The 17299-nt window shown below is 37.8% G+C and overlaps 1 protein-coding gene across 2 annotated transcripts in view; it reads left to right on the top strand.

Moving 5' to 3' along the window:
• Positions 1-4156: 4156 nt before the first annotated feature.
• Positions 4157-17299, top strand: part of CPQ (carboxypeptidase Q) — a 373724-nt gene continuing 360581 nt past the window's right edge. For both annotated transcript variants that reach the window (XM_047783560.1, XM_047783561.1), the window contains exon 1: positions 4157-4640. In XM_047783560.1, the coding sequence (XP_047639516.1) occupies positions 4208-4640 (433 nt within the window). In that variant the 5' untranslated portion in view covers positions 4157-4207. The remainder of the gene's footprint in view (positions 4641-17299) is intronic.

Below are 17299 nucleotides of genomic sequence, written 5' to 3'. Positions count from 1 at the left end.
GTTTTAATTTAGTCTTATTCTGTCTGTATATTTCACTATTTTAATTTCTATTGTGATCCTCTATATCTTACTAGGAATGTACTAATTATATATCAAATTATAATCCCTGTGTTTTTTTTTTCTCTTTTTGTCTTTTTTGTTGTTGTTGTTGTTGTTGCTGTTGCTATTTCTTGGGCCTTTCCCACGGCATATGGAGGTTCCCAGGCTAGGGGTTGAATCGGAGCTGTAGCCACTGGCCTACGCCAGAGCCACAGCAATGCGGGATCCGAGCCGCATCTGCAACCTACACCACAGCTCAGGGCAACGCCAGATCGTTAACCCACTGAGCAAGGGCAGGGACGGAACCCGCAACCTCATGGTTCCTAGTCGGATTCGTTAACCACTGCGCCAAGACGGGAACTCCCTAATCCCTGTGTTTTAAAATTACATATTATAAGCTTTTTTCTTTAGTGGAATGTGATATAACAATATCTTGTTCCATTTTTTCTTATCCCTCCAAATATAGACTGTTAGTAATAATTATTATTTTCCATTTATTGATGAAAACATATCTTGGGCTGATGTACCTTTCTAAAAACAGTAATAATAATAATAAAAGATAAAATAATAATAAAATTTAATAATAAAATAACAATAATAAAAGATTCTTATAATACTCTGTTGGAAAGGCAAATAGTTGTGCATTCTAGCCAAGAATTATGTTAGAATTTCCATATTATATTCCAGAGAAAACTGAGTTTAGAGTTAACTAACATGTATTTAGTGTTGACTTATGTCAAGCCTTCTGGGTGATTTTTCATTGTTTTGTGCCTTTGATCTTAGTAAACTTTATACCAGGGAAAACCTCATCCATCAAAAGGTAGCAAACCATCACCTTTTAAAATTAATCTACTTTTAAAAATGAGCGCTTACTCCATTTGTGGGATTTGAAGAAACAGTGTAGTTAAGGTACTCAGAACAACACTCAAGGATACCAATTTCTGTTTTAAAGTAATTATTTTTTTTAGTGTCAGAATTAATTTAACTGACCATGCTAAGAAGCATTAAATATTATTATCAAACTGGTGTGTTATCTGGTAATTCAATGGACATATACACAAAAAGATGTAAAAATGATACACACAGGCACTATTATTTTCTGAACATATCTTTTACCAAGATGTGATCTACAGATGATGTTCTAGTGGCCCTGAGAGGGTGGCCATTCCCTCTTTAGCCTATGGAGCCATTCGTTGAGCCTCTCTTGGGGTGTTACGTCTTCTCTGTAGCTCCTTATGATGTGATCCCCTTTGTTCTTCTCTTTGGTCTGATGCTGCTCTATGGAGAGGCTGTTTCGGTACATGTATTTTGTTATAGGTATTTCCTTCTCAGACTGCATTTGGCTATCTTTCAATTTAGTTTCAATTATATGCAAATGCATCTAGTTTCCTATTAGAAAACCATCCTTAGTCCTTCAGGAAGTATGTGCTAGTTAGTCCACCTACCTGTTTGGTTGTAGTTGCTGGTTGGTCTGCTCTATGGGAATCATAACACAAGCCTTGATTAACTTTCTATAAATAAGGGTATGGACTAGGGATCCCTAAGTTCTCCTGTATCTCTCTAATGTTGTCATTATACGATTCTAATCCATCACTAGAAATGTATTATGAAATGGGTAATTAATGTTTACAGAATGCTTAGAGAGTTTTTAATGAGAACTAGATACTTGTGGTTAGTGTTAATTAATAGATGGCTTATTAACCTTTCTTTTTTTGCCCCAATAACACATTAGAAAAAATGTATTTTTAAGAATAAATTGCAACCTGATGAAATATTTTAATTACATAATAAAATTTAACATTTAAAAACAAGCATCAGTATAGTGACTGTAGAAACCAAAAACCTATGTGTATAAATACAGTTGACCCTTGAACAAGGAGAAGTATTGGTTCCAGGACCCTCTGTGGATGCTGAAGTTTCCTAGTCAGTCCCTCTGGATCCATGGTTCTGCATCCAACAGATTCAACCAACCCCAGATCTTGTAGTACTGTAGTATTCATGGGAAAAAATATCTGTGTATAAGTGGATCTGAGCAATTCAAAGCTGTGTGGTTTAAGGGTCAATTGTAGTTATAATAAAAAAGGAAATCAGCAGCAGTGTATAGTTTTTCTAATTTTTCAAAGTATTTTAAATATGATCCAAATTTTTTAATTCCTATAGCTTCTTTGTAGGCAAGAAGAGGCAAGACAAGTGCTCTCATACTTCTAGGGAAGCTAAGACCTAGAGATTAAAGGTTTATTCATCCTTCCATCAAAAGGTTTTGAGTGCCTGTATATGGGTACGATGATGAATAATTTATCCTACTTGACTTTGAGAGGAGGAAAAACAGATTTATAAACAAATGTTTTAGTTAATAATATAGTTAATTATGGTAGAAGCCCAGAAAATGGTACATATAACTCTGGGGTGTTGTTTGGCAAGAGGCCTCAGAAGTGGTAATTTTTTAATGCATTCTTATTAAGAAATGAGTGGAGACATTTGCCAGAAGGCAAATAGGGTGAGGAGAAGTAAGGGCTTTGCAATAAGAGGGAGTGAACATGTGTAGACACCTACAATTATGAAAGGGTGGGGTGTTTGAGGAACAGTGCCGGTTCAATGCAGCTAGAACATTACTATCCAATATAAATATAAATATGTAAGTTAAAAATTTCTAACAGCTGTATTAAAAAAGAAAAAAATCAGTGAAATTAATAATAGTGTATTTTATTTACTCCAATGTATTTAAAATATTTATGGTGTTTTTTCATACTTAGGTATGAAGTTCTTGATTTTAAAGATCAAATCAGATGGATATTTAACATGTACAAAACACCTCTGTTTAGACTAGCCGCAGTTCAAGCACTCAGTTTCTAGAATCTTAGGGCTGTATTTGTGTGTGAATGTGAGAGAATGAGAGAGAAAGAGAGAAAATGAGAATAAAAATGAAAATGTGTGTACTCTAGAGGGGCAGGTGGAGCAATGAGGTTGAAGTGACTCTTGGAACCATGTTTTGAAAAGGCCTGGCTGCTGCCTGAATTTAGAATTTATCCTTATAATAGTTTATGACTGTGCTTCTCAAATTTTCTATGGGGAAGGGCCAGTTTTTAAAATTCAGAATTTGTTGCAGGCCGATCCTTTTGTAAAATACAATAACAGCAACTTAAGAAAATGCAATGAGAGTTATTTGAAGAGAAGAACTTTTTTTTAGTCATTAGATATGGCACAGGTATGGTTATTCTCTTGATTATCCAGGTGTCTAAGCCAGTGCTCTTCAATAGAACTTTCTATCATGATAGAAACGTTCTGTCTGTGCTGCCCCATGCCACAGCCACTAGCCACATGTGGCTCTTGAGCCTTTGAAATGCAGCTAGCATGACTCCTGAGAAACTGAATAATTTAATTTAAATTGAAATAAGCACGTTAGACTATTGGCTACCGTGTTGCACAGCACTGGGTGTGTTTACTCTTAATCTTTGAATTTATCTTTTGTGGATTAGTGAAAGACAGTTGTGGACTGGCAGTGGTCCACAAACCATACATTGAGTAGCGCTGTTTACAGCAGGGTCTCTAGACTAGAAAGCCTTGGTGTATCCGGCAAGTTACTCAGTCTCTTGCTACCCTAGGATCCTCAATTCTAAGATGAAGATAACAGTTAAAAACAAAGAACCTTTCTCATGGAGTCCTTGTGAGGAATAAATGTGGAGGGGGTGCGGTTAGGGAGAGCACCAAGAAAAGATGACATTTGAAAGGACCGTGAAGGATGATTCAGTAGGCAAAGAGGAGAGGGAACTCTGAAATCATAAATCATACTGTGTTTAGAAGAAGAGGTAGCGGATAACCCCGCCCTAGCCTTATCACTGCTACTATTATTTCTTCCTCTCTTTCCTAGTGATCTTCTTATTTTAATCTTTTGGCATATTTCAAACTGGATTGCTAGGTAATATGTGGTTTTGTGGTTTTAGTCAATGCTGCTTGATCAATAAGGCCAATTATTGCCTCTTTACTTTTTCATTCTCGGGGGTTACGGAGTTTTAACATGGTGGAAACTGGGCAGTGGTTGAGAGGGAAGGGGAATCCTATTGGAGGAACAGCCCCTGGATTATGGGCAGGTAGCTATGAAGTTCTTGTCCCCTAAAACATGTTTCTCATTACATAGCTTATTTTAAGAAGAAAACCAACTGGAAAAAAAATGAAGTTCCTTCTCTTCATATTTATTGGTGGTGTTCACCTTTTATCTCTGAACTCTGGGAAAGCTATTTATGGAAATGGCAACCATCAGAGGACTTTTCAAGAAATAAAAGAAGAAATAGCCTGCTATGGAGATGTTGCTAAGGCAATCATCAACCTTGCTGTTTATGGTAAAGCCCAGAACAGATCCTATGAGAGACTGGCACTTCTGGTTGATACAGTTGGACCCAGACCAAGTGGCTCCAAGAACCTAGAAAAAGCCATCCAAATCATGCACCAAAACCTACAGGAGGATGGGCTGGAGAATGTCCACCTGGAGCCTGTCAAAATACCCCACTGGGAAAGGGGAGAAGAATCTGCTGTGATGCTGGAGCCGAGAGAGCACAAGATGGCTATTTTGGGTCTTGGCAGCAGCATTGGGACGCCCCCGGAAGGTATTGTTTTCAAGTCAATTTGCCATGTTCTTTATAAAATTAATGCTATGTGACATAACTGATTATGGGGTGTATGATTCCTCTTACAATTTGGGTAATAAAAAGGAAGATGTAATCATTTCCCATTTCCTTGGCTTAATGAGTTATTTACTCTTGCACTCCTTTTTCTTCCTTTTCCCCCTTCTCTTTCTGAAAGAAAGCTGTGTAGCATTCCTTTTAAAATGAAGAATCTGTAGCTGTTGGTCCATGATACTTGTAAGTTCTATTACTTAATAATTTCTATCTGCTGTAATCATTCTGTAGAGAATTGAGATATAGGTAAAAAGGCTGCAAAAACTGGTGCTGTCTTTCAAGTAGCTTCAATGTATAGAATTTCTTAGAATTAATGAGATAAGGAATAGAGCCTTGCGCATTGAATTGACTTAATTATTTTTATAGCATTTGAGGCCTCTAATGCAAGGAATTATCCAGAGTGGCATTCTATTTTATCTGGCTCAACTTCATCAGATAATATAAATGCTTTCATCAGTGATATATTACCAGTCAAAATTGGGTTATTAGTCAGTATCAAACGATTCATAAATTGTGCATATATTCATGGACTGTTTTCCAATGGCAAGGGAACTATAGTTGACCTTTGAACAGTATGAGGGTTGGGACACCAACCCTCCATGCCATTGAAAATCTGCATGTAACTTATAGTCAGCCATCTATATATATGGTTTGGTTCTTCTGTATCTGTGAATTTTTGCATCTGCAGATTCAGCCAACTGTGGATTGTGTAGTACTGTTGTATTTACTACTGAACAAAATCCATGTATAAGTGACCTGTTACATTGCTCAAGGGTCAACTGCAGTTTATAAAAAAACAGCTGAGCAGTTCCCATTGTGGTACTAGTAATGAACCCAAGTAGTATCCACAGGGATGCGGGTTTGATCCCTGGCCTCACTCCTGGATTAAGGCACTGGCACTGCTGAGAGCTGTGGAGTAGGGTCACAGATGTGGCTTGGATCCCGTATTGCTGTGGCTGTGGCATAGGTCTGCAGCTGCAGCTCTGATTTGACCCCTAGCCTGGGAACTTCCGTGTGTAGCAGGTGCAGCCCTAAAAAGAAAACAAACAGTTGACCTTCTCTAAAAAGTTTATAGAGACCTCTGACTTTCTCTAATGCCAAGAGAAGTACCCAGTTGAGAAGTAGGTGGCAAATGTTTTAGAAGCATCTTTATTGAGATATAATTCACATACTATACTGTTCACCTATTTAAAACATAAAATTCAGCGATTTTATTTATTTATTTATTTATTTATTTATTTATTTATTTATTTATTTATTTATTTATTTTTGTCTTTGTTGTTGTTGCTATTTCTTGGGCCGCTCCCGCGGCATATGGAGGTTCCCAGGCTAGGGGTTGAATCGGAGCTGTAGCCACTAGCCTACGCCAGAGCCACAGCAACGCGGGATCCGAGCCATGTCTGCAACCCACACCACAGCTCGCGGCAACACCGGATCGTTAACCCACTGAGCAAGGGCAGGGACCGAACCCGCAACCTCATGGTTCCTAGTCGGATTCATTAACCACTGCGCCATGGCGGGAACTCCAAATTCAGTGATTTTAAATATATTCCCAGAAATGTGTTAATTACCATCACAATCAAATTTTAGACATTTCATCACTCCAAAAGAAACTTTATACTCGTTAGCAATTACTCTCTATCCCTTTCTTACCACCCTCCTTAAGCCTTAGGCAATCACTGATGTGCTTTCTGTCTTTATGGATTTGCTTATTCTGGATATTTCACATGGATGAAATAATACACTGTGTTATCTTTTGTGACTGGCTTCTTTCATGTAGCATAATGTTGTAGTATGCATTAGTACTTAATTCGTTTTTGTTGTTGAATAATTTTCCATTTTATGGACATTCCGCTTTTATTTATCTACTGATCCGTTGATGGACATTTCCCCCTCCACCTTTTGGCTCTTGTGAATAATGCTGCTCTAAATATTCACGCACGAGTTTTTGTTTGTACATATATTTTCATTTCTCTTGGGTATATACCAAGGAGTGAAATTGCCTGGTTATTTAGTAATTCTATGTTTAACTTTTGGAGGAACTGCCAAATTGTTTCCAAAGTGGCTGCACCACTTTACATTTTCACTGACGTATTCTGATTTTTACACATACTTGTCAACACTTGTTATTTGTCTTTTCGCTTATAGGTGTCCTAGTGGGTACAAAGTCATATTCATTGTAGTTTTCATTTGCATTTCTCTGATGACCAATGATATTGAGCACTGTTCATATTCTTATTTGCCATTTGTGTGTCTTTGGAGAAGTGGATATTCAGATCTCTTGTCCAATTTTAATTAATGCTATTTGAATTTTTATTGAATTATAAAAGCTCTTCATGTATGCTGGATGCATGTCTCTTAGTGTGATTTAATATTTGCTGCAGGAAAATCTTTAATTTAGATTTAGCGCAGTTTATCTAGTTTTTTTCTCTTTTGCTTGTGCTTTTAGTGTGACGTCTAAGAAACCATTGCCTAAGGAGTTCCCACTGTGGCTCAGTGGTTAACGAATCCGACTAGGAACCATGAGGTTGCGGATTCGATCCCTGGTCTTGCTTGGTGGCTTGGGGATCCGGCGTTGCCATGAGCTGTGGTGTAGGTCGCAGACACGGCTCGGATCCCGCGTTCCTGTGGCTGTGGTGTAGGCGGGACGATACAGCTCCAATTCGATCCCTAGCCTGGGAACCTCCATGTGCCATGGAAGCAGCCCAAGAAATGGCAAAAAGACAAAAAAAAAAAAAAGAAAAAAAGAAAGAAACCATTGCCTAAATAAGATCATAAAAATTTATTCCTACCTTTTCTTCTGAGAGTTTTATAATTTTAGCTTTTACATTTAGGTCGTGAGTTAATTTTAGATGTGAGGTAGGAGCCCAACTTTGTTCTTTTGCTGTAGTGACTTAGTTGTCTCAGCGTCATCTGTTGAAAAAACTCTTCTTTCCCCATTGAATTGGGTATATCTAATTAATTGGTTTTCAGATGTTAAATCAACTTTGCATGCCTGGGATAAATCCCACTTGGTTATGGTGTATAATCTTTTTATATGTTACTGAATTCAGCTTTCTAGTGTTTTGTTGAGCAGTTTTATATGTATATTCATAAGGAATATTGGTCTGTAGTTTTATTTTATTTTTTGTAATGTCTTTGGCTTGGTTCTGGGGTAATTTTGGCCTTAAATTGAAAGTTGAAATGTACTATCTTGTCTTCTATTTTTTGGAAGAGTGTGTGCAAGATTGGTATTAATTCTTTAAGCTTTTGGTAGAATTAACTAGTGAAGCCATCTCATTCTTGGATTTTCTTTGTGAGAATGTTGTTAATTATTACTTCAATATTTTTCTTTGTTATAGATCTATTCAGATTTTCTATTTATTTTTGAGTCAGTTTTAGTAGTTTGTGGATTTCTTTCTAGGAATTTATTAATTTTATATAAATTAGGGAATTTGGAAGCATACAGTTCTTTATAATCTTCACTTATAATTTTTATTTTTGTGAAGATAGGAATTCAAATTACTCTTTGGTGTCATTTGCTTTCTGTCTTAAGGACTCTAGGTTTTTTTGTTTGTTTTTCAAAACAGATCTGCTAGCAAAAAATTCTCTAAGATTTCATAATCTTTACTTATTTAATTGTCATTTTGAAATATAGTTTTACTGGATGTAAGATTTTTTTTTTTTTTGTCTTTTTAGAGCTGCACCTTTGACATATGGGCATTCCCAGGCTAGGGGTCAAACTGGAGCTGCAGCTGCCAGCCAATGCCGCAGCCACAGCAATGCCAGATCAGAGCCACATCTGTGACCTACATCATAGCTCACGGCAAAGCCAGGTCCCTAACCCACTCTGTGAGGCCAGGGATTGAACCTGCATCCTCATGGATACTAGTTGGGTTTGTTACTCCTGAGCCACGATGGGAACTCCTAAGATTCTTGATTCTTTTTTTTATTTTTGCTTTAAGCACTTTGTATTTGTCATTCCATTGTTCTCTGACCTCCATTTTTTTCTGGTGAGAAGTCAGCTGTTAATATTATTGGAACTCTCTTGTACAAACATACCTTGGAGATATTGTGGTTTGGTTCCAGACCACTGCCATAAAGTGAATATTGTAATAAAGTGAGTCACATGAATTTTTTAGTTTTCTAGTGCCTATAAAAGTTATGTAATCATTATATTGTAGTCTATTAAGTGTGCAATATCAATATATCTAAAAAAAACAATGTACATACCTTAATTAAAAATAATGCTATTGGAAAAATGGTGCCAATAGACTTGCCAGACGCAGGGTTGTCACACACCTTCAATTTGTAAAAATCACAGAATCCATGAAGCACAATAAAACATGCTGTGCTTGTATCTGATGAGTCATTTTTTTCTTACTGATTTTAAGATTTTACCTTTATTTTTAGTTTTTGACATTTTGATTTCGGTTTCTGTTGTTGGGGATCTCTTTGCTTTTTTCTTGCTTGGAGGTTGTTGAGCTTCATGTTTATATTAATGTTTTTCATTAGTTTGGGAAGTTTTCACTTACTTTTTCTATGAAAATATTTTTTTACCTATTTTTCTCCCTTCTCTCCCTCTGACACTTCTGTTATGGGTATGTTGGTGCACTTAATGATATCCCACATTTCTCTGAGGGTCTGTTCATTTTGTACTCTTTCTTTCTCTCTGTTCTTCAGATAGTCTATCAATCTGTCACCAAATTCATTAATTCTTTCTTCTGCTAGCTTTAATATACTACTGATCAGCTCTACTGAATTTTTTTCAAGTTGTTTGACTCTTCACCTCCAGAATTTCCATTTGGTCTTTCCTATAATTTCTGTCACTTTATTGATATTCTCTATTTGATGAGATATTGTCATCATACCTTCTTTTAATTCTTTAAGTATTGTTTTCTTTAGTTCCTTAAACGTATTTTTAATAGCTCTTTGAACTCTTTGTCTGATATTTTTCCACAACGGGGCACCCTCAGGGTAGTTTCTATTTTCTACTTTTTCCCCCCCATGTATTGGTCACACTTTCCTTTTTCTTTACATCTCAATTTGTTGTTGTTGTTGTTGAAATCTTATTTTAAATAATATATTCTAGCGACTCTAGATACTGATTCTTCTCCCTTCTCCTCCACTGCCCAGTGGAGGTTGGTGGTATTTTTGCTGTTCGTTTTGTTCTTTATTTTTATAATTATTTGGTTGTACTAACCTTGTGAAGTCTTTTTTCTGCCATTGTACATGTTCTGATGTCCCTATTCATACTGCTTTTCTTTTTCCTATTTTTCCTTTAGTCTGGCTCTCTGGGTGTCACCCCAAAGTCTGTGCAAGCCACTTATTGGTCAAAGGTTGTGCTTAGGTTCAACCAGTTATATTTTCACCCTTTACTGTTGGATGTTCATTTTGCTTGAGGGCTGTTATTAAAACTTAAAGAATTTATGTGTTTGTCCCAAGTTCAGTCAGGGCCTAATAGCTTGGGAGACCCTCTCCAGGTAATCTTTAGAGGGTACAGCCTTGGGCATGCAGTCTTCCATTGAGCTAGGATGCATATGATTTGATTACTAAACCTAGCTTAATAACATTTTTCTCCTGTGTCAGACAAAATAGCTTACTTTTCAGTCAGTGTGTATTTGGTTAGAGGTTGTGCTTAAGCCTCTTTTGTCTGTGAGACTTCAACCCTTTGTTGATAGATCTCTGTGCAACTTTGGAAATGTTTTGAATCTATTCGTGTCCATGTCCAGTTTCTTTTTTTTTTTTTTCATTTTTTTTCTAAGGGCTGCACCTGCACTATACAGAGGTTCCCAGGCTAGGGGTCCAATCAGAGCTACAGCCTGCTAGCCCATGCCACAGCCACAGCAATGCAGGATGCGAGCCACATCTGTGATCTACACCACAGCTCATGGCAACACAGGATCCTTAACCCACTGAAGGAGGCCAGGGATTGAACCCATAACCTCATGGTTACTATTTGGATTTGTTTGTGCTGCTCCACAATGGGAATTCCTCATGTCCAGTTTTAATTGTTCCTGAGTAGGAACATGTGCACAGCCTTCCCAATCCCCAGGGTTTATTGTGACCCAAGGAGGGCTTTTCTTGGTTGCTTTCCCCCACTGGTTCTTTCTGTTAAACTTTTGGTTGTTCTGTCATTTTTCTTGTTGCTAGCAGCGTCATGAAGCTACTAGAACCCCTTTACTTGCTCTCTACCAAGCAACTAAATCATTGTTTACAACAACAGCCTCAAGTATGGAATTCTCTATGTTCTGCTCCAAATAATTCCTGTACCCTGGGTAAGAAATGCAAAGCATTTTATCCTCCTGGTTTGTCTCTTCCCTGGGAGTTCCCAGGAGCTAGGCATGGTGATAGAGGCCTGCTTCTCCTGAATAGTATCTTTAACAGGTGCTAAAAGGGGATGGTAGTAGCCACTGGTCTTCTTAACTTGCCTTTCCCAGCATGGGACTTCTGCCTGTGAATGAGCTAAGACAGCAGCAATCAGGGTCTTAGTTTTCTCCTGGCTGTAGTTGGGGTGGGAAGGGGCTGAGTAGAAAAATGATGACCCAGTCCTCTTGGAGTGGAGTGGACATAATAGAGTTTCTGTAACATGGAGGTGGGGATGGGAGGAGGAAGCAGGTCATGGCCCAAATGCTACAGACTCTCATTATCCTAACAGGTTTAGTAGACTTTCTTTAACGACTATTTCTCCACTTGCTGTATATACCCTTAGGACAACTTTAAGAGTCTTTAAGTGATTTTTTAAAAATTAATTTTCCCCAGTTAAATGTTTCATAGTGGGGAAGATCTGCCAGGTTTTTCACTCCACCATTCTGGAAACACCACTGATGTGGCTAGTTTTGGTCTCTCTGTGAGGCTGCATGAACTCTCTTAGAATCCTCTAAGATATGAGAGACCCCTCAGCTTGGGTTCCATGTTGTCAATCAGGACCTTTGTCTTATTACCTTCTGTTATGACTAATCGGTGTTAAACACCAGAATATATATATCATACTATATGTGTGTGTATGTATATATTTTCCTTGCTTTTTAAGTAAGCCTCTCTATTTTAAAATATTTAGCATTATTTTTAATATACGAGAAAACTAGACTGCAAGAGATTAGGTAATTTGCCCAGGATTACACAACTAGTAAGAGGCCAAGTTTAGGCATGAACAATTGTCAAGCTCCTGAGTTTGTGCCTATAGTCATTGGACTATGTTGCCTCATGTACAAATATTTTGATGTTATTTTTGTTTACAGTATTTCCCATTTTAGCCATTTGGCTGAAACCCATCTACTTCCAAAGTTGTTGATACCTGTACTCTGATGGAGTAATATACTGGTATCTGTACCTTATAGCGAACACTTTTCCTTATTCCTATTTCTTTCTTATCCTCATTTCTTATTTCTGTAGCTAGGCCTGCTCTTCCCTGGCTATTTGCCTGGGAAAATTGAGCCAAGTTACTGGTTGTTCATGGGGCCTTCAGAACTCAGGGGAAGTGAATTTTACTCACTGGAATCTGTTGTGGTATTCCAAGGCTCACTCTCACCCCATTCCTCATTCCATGGGGCTCAAAGTTGATAAACAGTTGTCTGGCAAGTGGACTATTTTTAAGGCTCAGAAGAGACTGGAGAGTTAGGCTAGACCAGGTGTGGAAAAATTCCAGTGGAAGATAGTGTGAAATTTGCATACAGGGACCTCTGGGTGCTATAGCTCATCTCCCAGAAAAACCCATGTTGTATCCTTGGTTTAGCCACATACTGGTTGTGTGACCTTGGCCCAGTCACTTAAAATCTATGGGCCTTAATTTTCTCATCTATAAAATGGGAGATGGCTGAAATATGAATCTGCAAGGTCTCTTCCAGATTGGAAATGCTGTGGTTTTTCTGAGAATTCACCTAGGATCAGTGAAGCTAGAGTTCACGAGAGAAGCGTTCTAGGGATCCTCCATGGAGCAGATCCATTATACGACCAGAGGTAATTTTTTTAACTTCCCAGTTCTAGACTTGGGTATTACAGCATGTATTAGTTTCTTTGCGTGTCAGGGTTAAGGCTCTGTGAGCTATCTATGGAGAGCTGGAAGAAGACTTCCTATCTGCATTTCCAAGAATGACTGATGTCCTGCAAGCCTCCCAAATTCAGCATCTTGTCTCTCCTGTGCTTCACATCTTCATTAATGACATTGCCAACCCTCCAGGTGCTCACAGTCAGAGTTCTGCTAATATCTGATATGGTGTCTTGTTTTTGTCCCCTTGTTTAAAGATTCAGCTCAAATCCCCCCTTTTTTTGGAGACTTCTTTTATGCTTCCTCATCCCCAAGGAAGTATTGATGACTTCCTTCTTCCTGCTTTTCTTGTACTCTATACTTGCTTATATCATAAGCATTTCTCTACTAGATAATAAGTCTCTTAGAATCAGAGATCCCAGTTCCAGTGGTTCTCAACTTGGAGTAATTTTGCTTCCCAGGGGAAATTTGGCAATATCTGGACACATTTTTGGTGGTTATAACTGAGAAGTGGTGCTACTTGCCCACTAAAGTGGGTAGAGGTCAGGAATACCTGCTAAACATCCTACAGTGTACAGAACAGGCTTCCCCTTCCTCCACACCAAATAATGATCCATTCTAAAATACCAGTAGTGCCAAAGTTGAGAAACTGCCCTAGTTCTTAGCATAGTGTCCCATACACAGAAAAGTTTTAAGAAATATTTGTTGAATGAATGAGTCTTTCCATTTATCTCACTCAATCGCTCAGTTGGGCACCAAGCCTTAAATGTCACATATGACTCCATTTTTCCATCCTCACTGTCACATCAGATTTCAAGACCTAATATCTCCTGCCTACAGTGGTATAATCGCCTTCTAACGGGTCTTCCTGACTCCACTGTCATTTTCATCAATTTCCATACTACAGCTTTAGTTGTCTTTGTGAAATACGGGTCTCATTAAGTTACTCCCTTACTTAAAATCTTTCCATTGTTCAAGGTATAGTTCAAATTCTTACGACCTTTTTAAAGGTGACTCCAGGCTTCATTACTAGGTTGATGTCTAGTCTCTCCCTCACCACCCACCTTATGTTTCAGCTACATGGGCCTAACTTGTCTTGCCTGCACATGTTAATACTTCCTTGACTTAAAAACTGCTTCCTGGAGCTCTGCTGGCCTAACCCCAATCTGAATCCTACTCCCAACCCAGTCCAATCCAACCCTTCTCTGCTTGGAGAATCCCTGCTCTTTTTAAAAGACTCATTTAAAATGAGTCTTTTCTCTGAAGTCTTTCTTGAACCCAAACCTAAATAAAGGTAATTGTTCTTTCATCTCCTTTCTCATTTTTTTTTTGGCCTATATTATACAATGACAACAGTTTACTACAGTTGATTGTTCACATAATTATCTCTTCTGGGAAACTGTGAGCTCCTCCAGGGTACAAGCCACTTCTTACTTAACTCTTTTAGCACTACACCTGGTAATGTAATAGGTAAGTATTAAATTTGCTGTTGATCTGAAGAGTAGATTTGTGATGAATATCACACATTTAAAAAGGATAATCAAACTTATTACATTCAAACAAGCTTCCTTTAGCCCTATGTGATTCCCAGAGGTCTTTTATGTCCCTGTCATGTCCAGATAACAAGGGATTTGCATCTGAAGTAAAGGCACATAGGGAAGAAGAGGATAAATGAACATCAGTCAAATCATGATGAGGTTGTTTACCAGTCTGTTCTTCCTGAAAACTCCAATAACACGGATCAGGAAGCCTGGAAAGCTACAGCTTAGTTTATTCCAAAATCCTAGTGTATTAATCTCATGGGGACCTAAAATAGCCTTCCTGCATACCCCTAGCACATCCACCAATGAACACATTCTACAGCCAGTACTTTTGATCCATTTCTTACTGAGGTTAAACTAATTTACACACAAGGTCCCATCATCAAATAATTAGTTATTTGCACCTGTCCTCCTTTCCTCCTTTGGTCTCTTCATGGAAGCAGCATTTTCACTGTTTTTTCCAGGGTTTAATCTTTGTCCAATATCTAGTTGAAGTATGAGAAATTCTTTGAAGAGCCTGTATCCACAGATGATACTTGGAATTTGGAGGTATGGGATCAGCTGAAGGATCTGATTCCAAAGTGTCACAGGTTGCAGATTCCCTCTGTCAGCATCAAGTCAGGATTGGGAATGAGGAGAAAGGAGGCCGAAGAACTCACATTTATTCAGAGCTTATTATATGCTAGTCATTGTGCAGATTCTTTCACTTACATTGTCTTTTGGGACAGGTGTTGTTCCCACTTTATAGATGGCAGGCTCTGGGAGGTCTAGCACTTTGTCCAAGGTCACACAGCTTATAATATGTGGCAGAGTCTTGTTCCCTCTTGTACCTCTTGTACCTCATGGTGAATCTTTCTGACCACGTCTTCCAGGTATATTCATTTTCCTCTTGGCTGTTTCCTCAAAAATGAGGCCACCATATCAATCTGTGTGCCTTCGCACTCTCCTGCAAACACAACTTAAAAAGCACATGTCATTACTGAATATGATTGCATCAGAATTAAGAAAACCTATTCAATGAAGCATACTGTAAACAAAGCTGTTACGCATATAGAAAAATGGGAGAAGATATTAACACTTCTAAAAATGAAATTAATATGTAGGTTATGAACTACTGAAAATCAACAAGAAAAAGGCAGTAACCCTAACAGAAAAATGGACAAAGGCTTTAAATATGTAGTTTAAAGAAGAAGACTGAAAGCTAAAAAGTGTATAAAGAGATCTTATCTCCCCAGTAATCAGAACAGTGCACATTTTTAGAAAATTAGATCATTTTACAGCAGAGATGTAAACTGCATTGGAGGTGCCGTGGTGACATGGGAACCCTTCTACATTGATTGGTGGGTGTAAAGCATGGTGCCACCATTTTAGAGATCAAACTGGTAATATTTAGCTAACTTAGTATATTCTTAGACCCAATGAACCAGTGATTCATGTCCTTATTATATTTTCCAAAGAAATTGTTACACAGGTCCCTAAGGGTACAGATACAAGGATGATATTGTACCCTTATTTGTTGAGGTAGGGTCCATCCGGAGGTGTATCACTGGGAGTGTAGACATGTAAAATGTAATAGATAATCCCCAGAGTCTGTTATCAAGAAGTTGGAAGCAAAAAACTAATATATATATAGAATGACATATATAAGTGCATCCATATAAATACATTTTTTTTTTTGCATGTACACATAAGCAAAAAATATCTTAGAATGGTTGCCTACCCAGGACATAGGTGGGAGGTAGGAATATGAATAAAAAAGAATAAATAAATTTAAAAACAAGCATATAAAAGAAAGAAATTTGCCTTTAATAAGTCAATGAAGATGTATTATGAACTAAGAAGTATAATTAACCATTACTCCGCATCTGATATTAAAAACAGAAATTCACGTGCCTGTCCTTGAGTCATGAGGTTAAAGCAGATATTTGGGTAATTTGTCATTTTTTCCAAGACAGGAAGCCACATCCCTTTTACTTTTTAAACATTATCCAGGTCCCTCTTCATCCATAATCTTATGACAATCACTTAGATTTATGCTTATACAACGTAAAATCTTTACTTTTTACTTACATGGTTTTAGTCTTCTTGTAACATACATCTTTTGCATTTTTATCTTCTAAATTTCAGACAGGAATGATGCCTCTTTTCATTTGCTTTGTACAGCCTTTAGTCCAAGTTGTATAATGATTTTTATTTTTTCCCATTATATCTGGTTTACAGTGTTCTGTCATTTTTCTACTGTACAGCATGGTGACCCAGTTACACATACATGTATACATTCTTTTTTCTCCCATTATCATGCTCCATCATAAGTGACTAGACATAGTTCCCAGTGCTACACGGCAGGATCTCATTGCTAATCCATTCCAAAGGCAATAATCTGTATCTGTTACCCCAGGCTCCCAATCCACCCCACTCCCTCCCCCTCCCCCTTGGCAACCACAAATCTATTCTCCAAGTCCATGATTTTCTTTTCTGTGGAAAGGTTCATTTGTGCCATATATTAGATTCCAGATATAAGTGATTAATATGGTATTTGTCTTTCTCTTTCTGACTTACTTCACTCAGTATGAGAGTCTAGTTCCATCCATGTTGCTGCAAATGGTATTATTTTGTTTGTTTTTATGGCTGAGTAGTATTCCATTGTATATATATATACACCACATCTTGCTAATCCAATCATCTGTCGATAGACATTTTGGTTGTTTCTATGTCTTGGCTATTGTGAATAGTGCTGTAATGATCATGTGGGTGCATGTTTCTTTTATAAGGAAAGTTGTTTCTGGATATATGCCCAAGAGTGGGATTGCTGGGTCATATGGTAGTTCTATGTATAGTTTTCTAAGGAACCTCCATACTGTTCTCCATAGTGTTTATGCCAGCTTACATTACCACCAACAGTGCAGGAGGGTTCCCTTTTCTCTACACCCCTTCCAGCATTTGTTATTTGTGGACTTATTAATGATGGCTCATTTTCTTTTTTCTTTTTATTTCTTTTTCTTTTTTATTTTAGGGTTGCACTGCAGCATGTGGAAGTTCCCAGGCTCTAGGGGTCGAATTGGAGCTGCAGCTGCTGGCCT

This window comes from Phacochoerus africanus, chromosome 6 (genome assembly GCF_016906955.1).
Source record: "Phacochoerus africanus isolate WHEZ1 chromosome 6, ROS_Pafr_v1, whole genome shotgun sequence".
In the NCBI taxonomy this organism is placed as follows: domain Eukaryota; kingdom Metazoa; phylum Chordata; class Mammalia; order Artiodactyla; family Suidae; genus Phacochoerus; species Phacochoerus africanus.
This window is presented reverse-complemented; position numbering and strand designations above follow the sequence as displayed.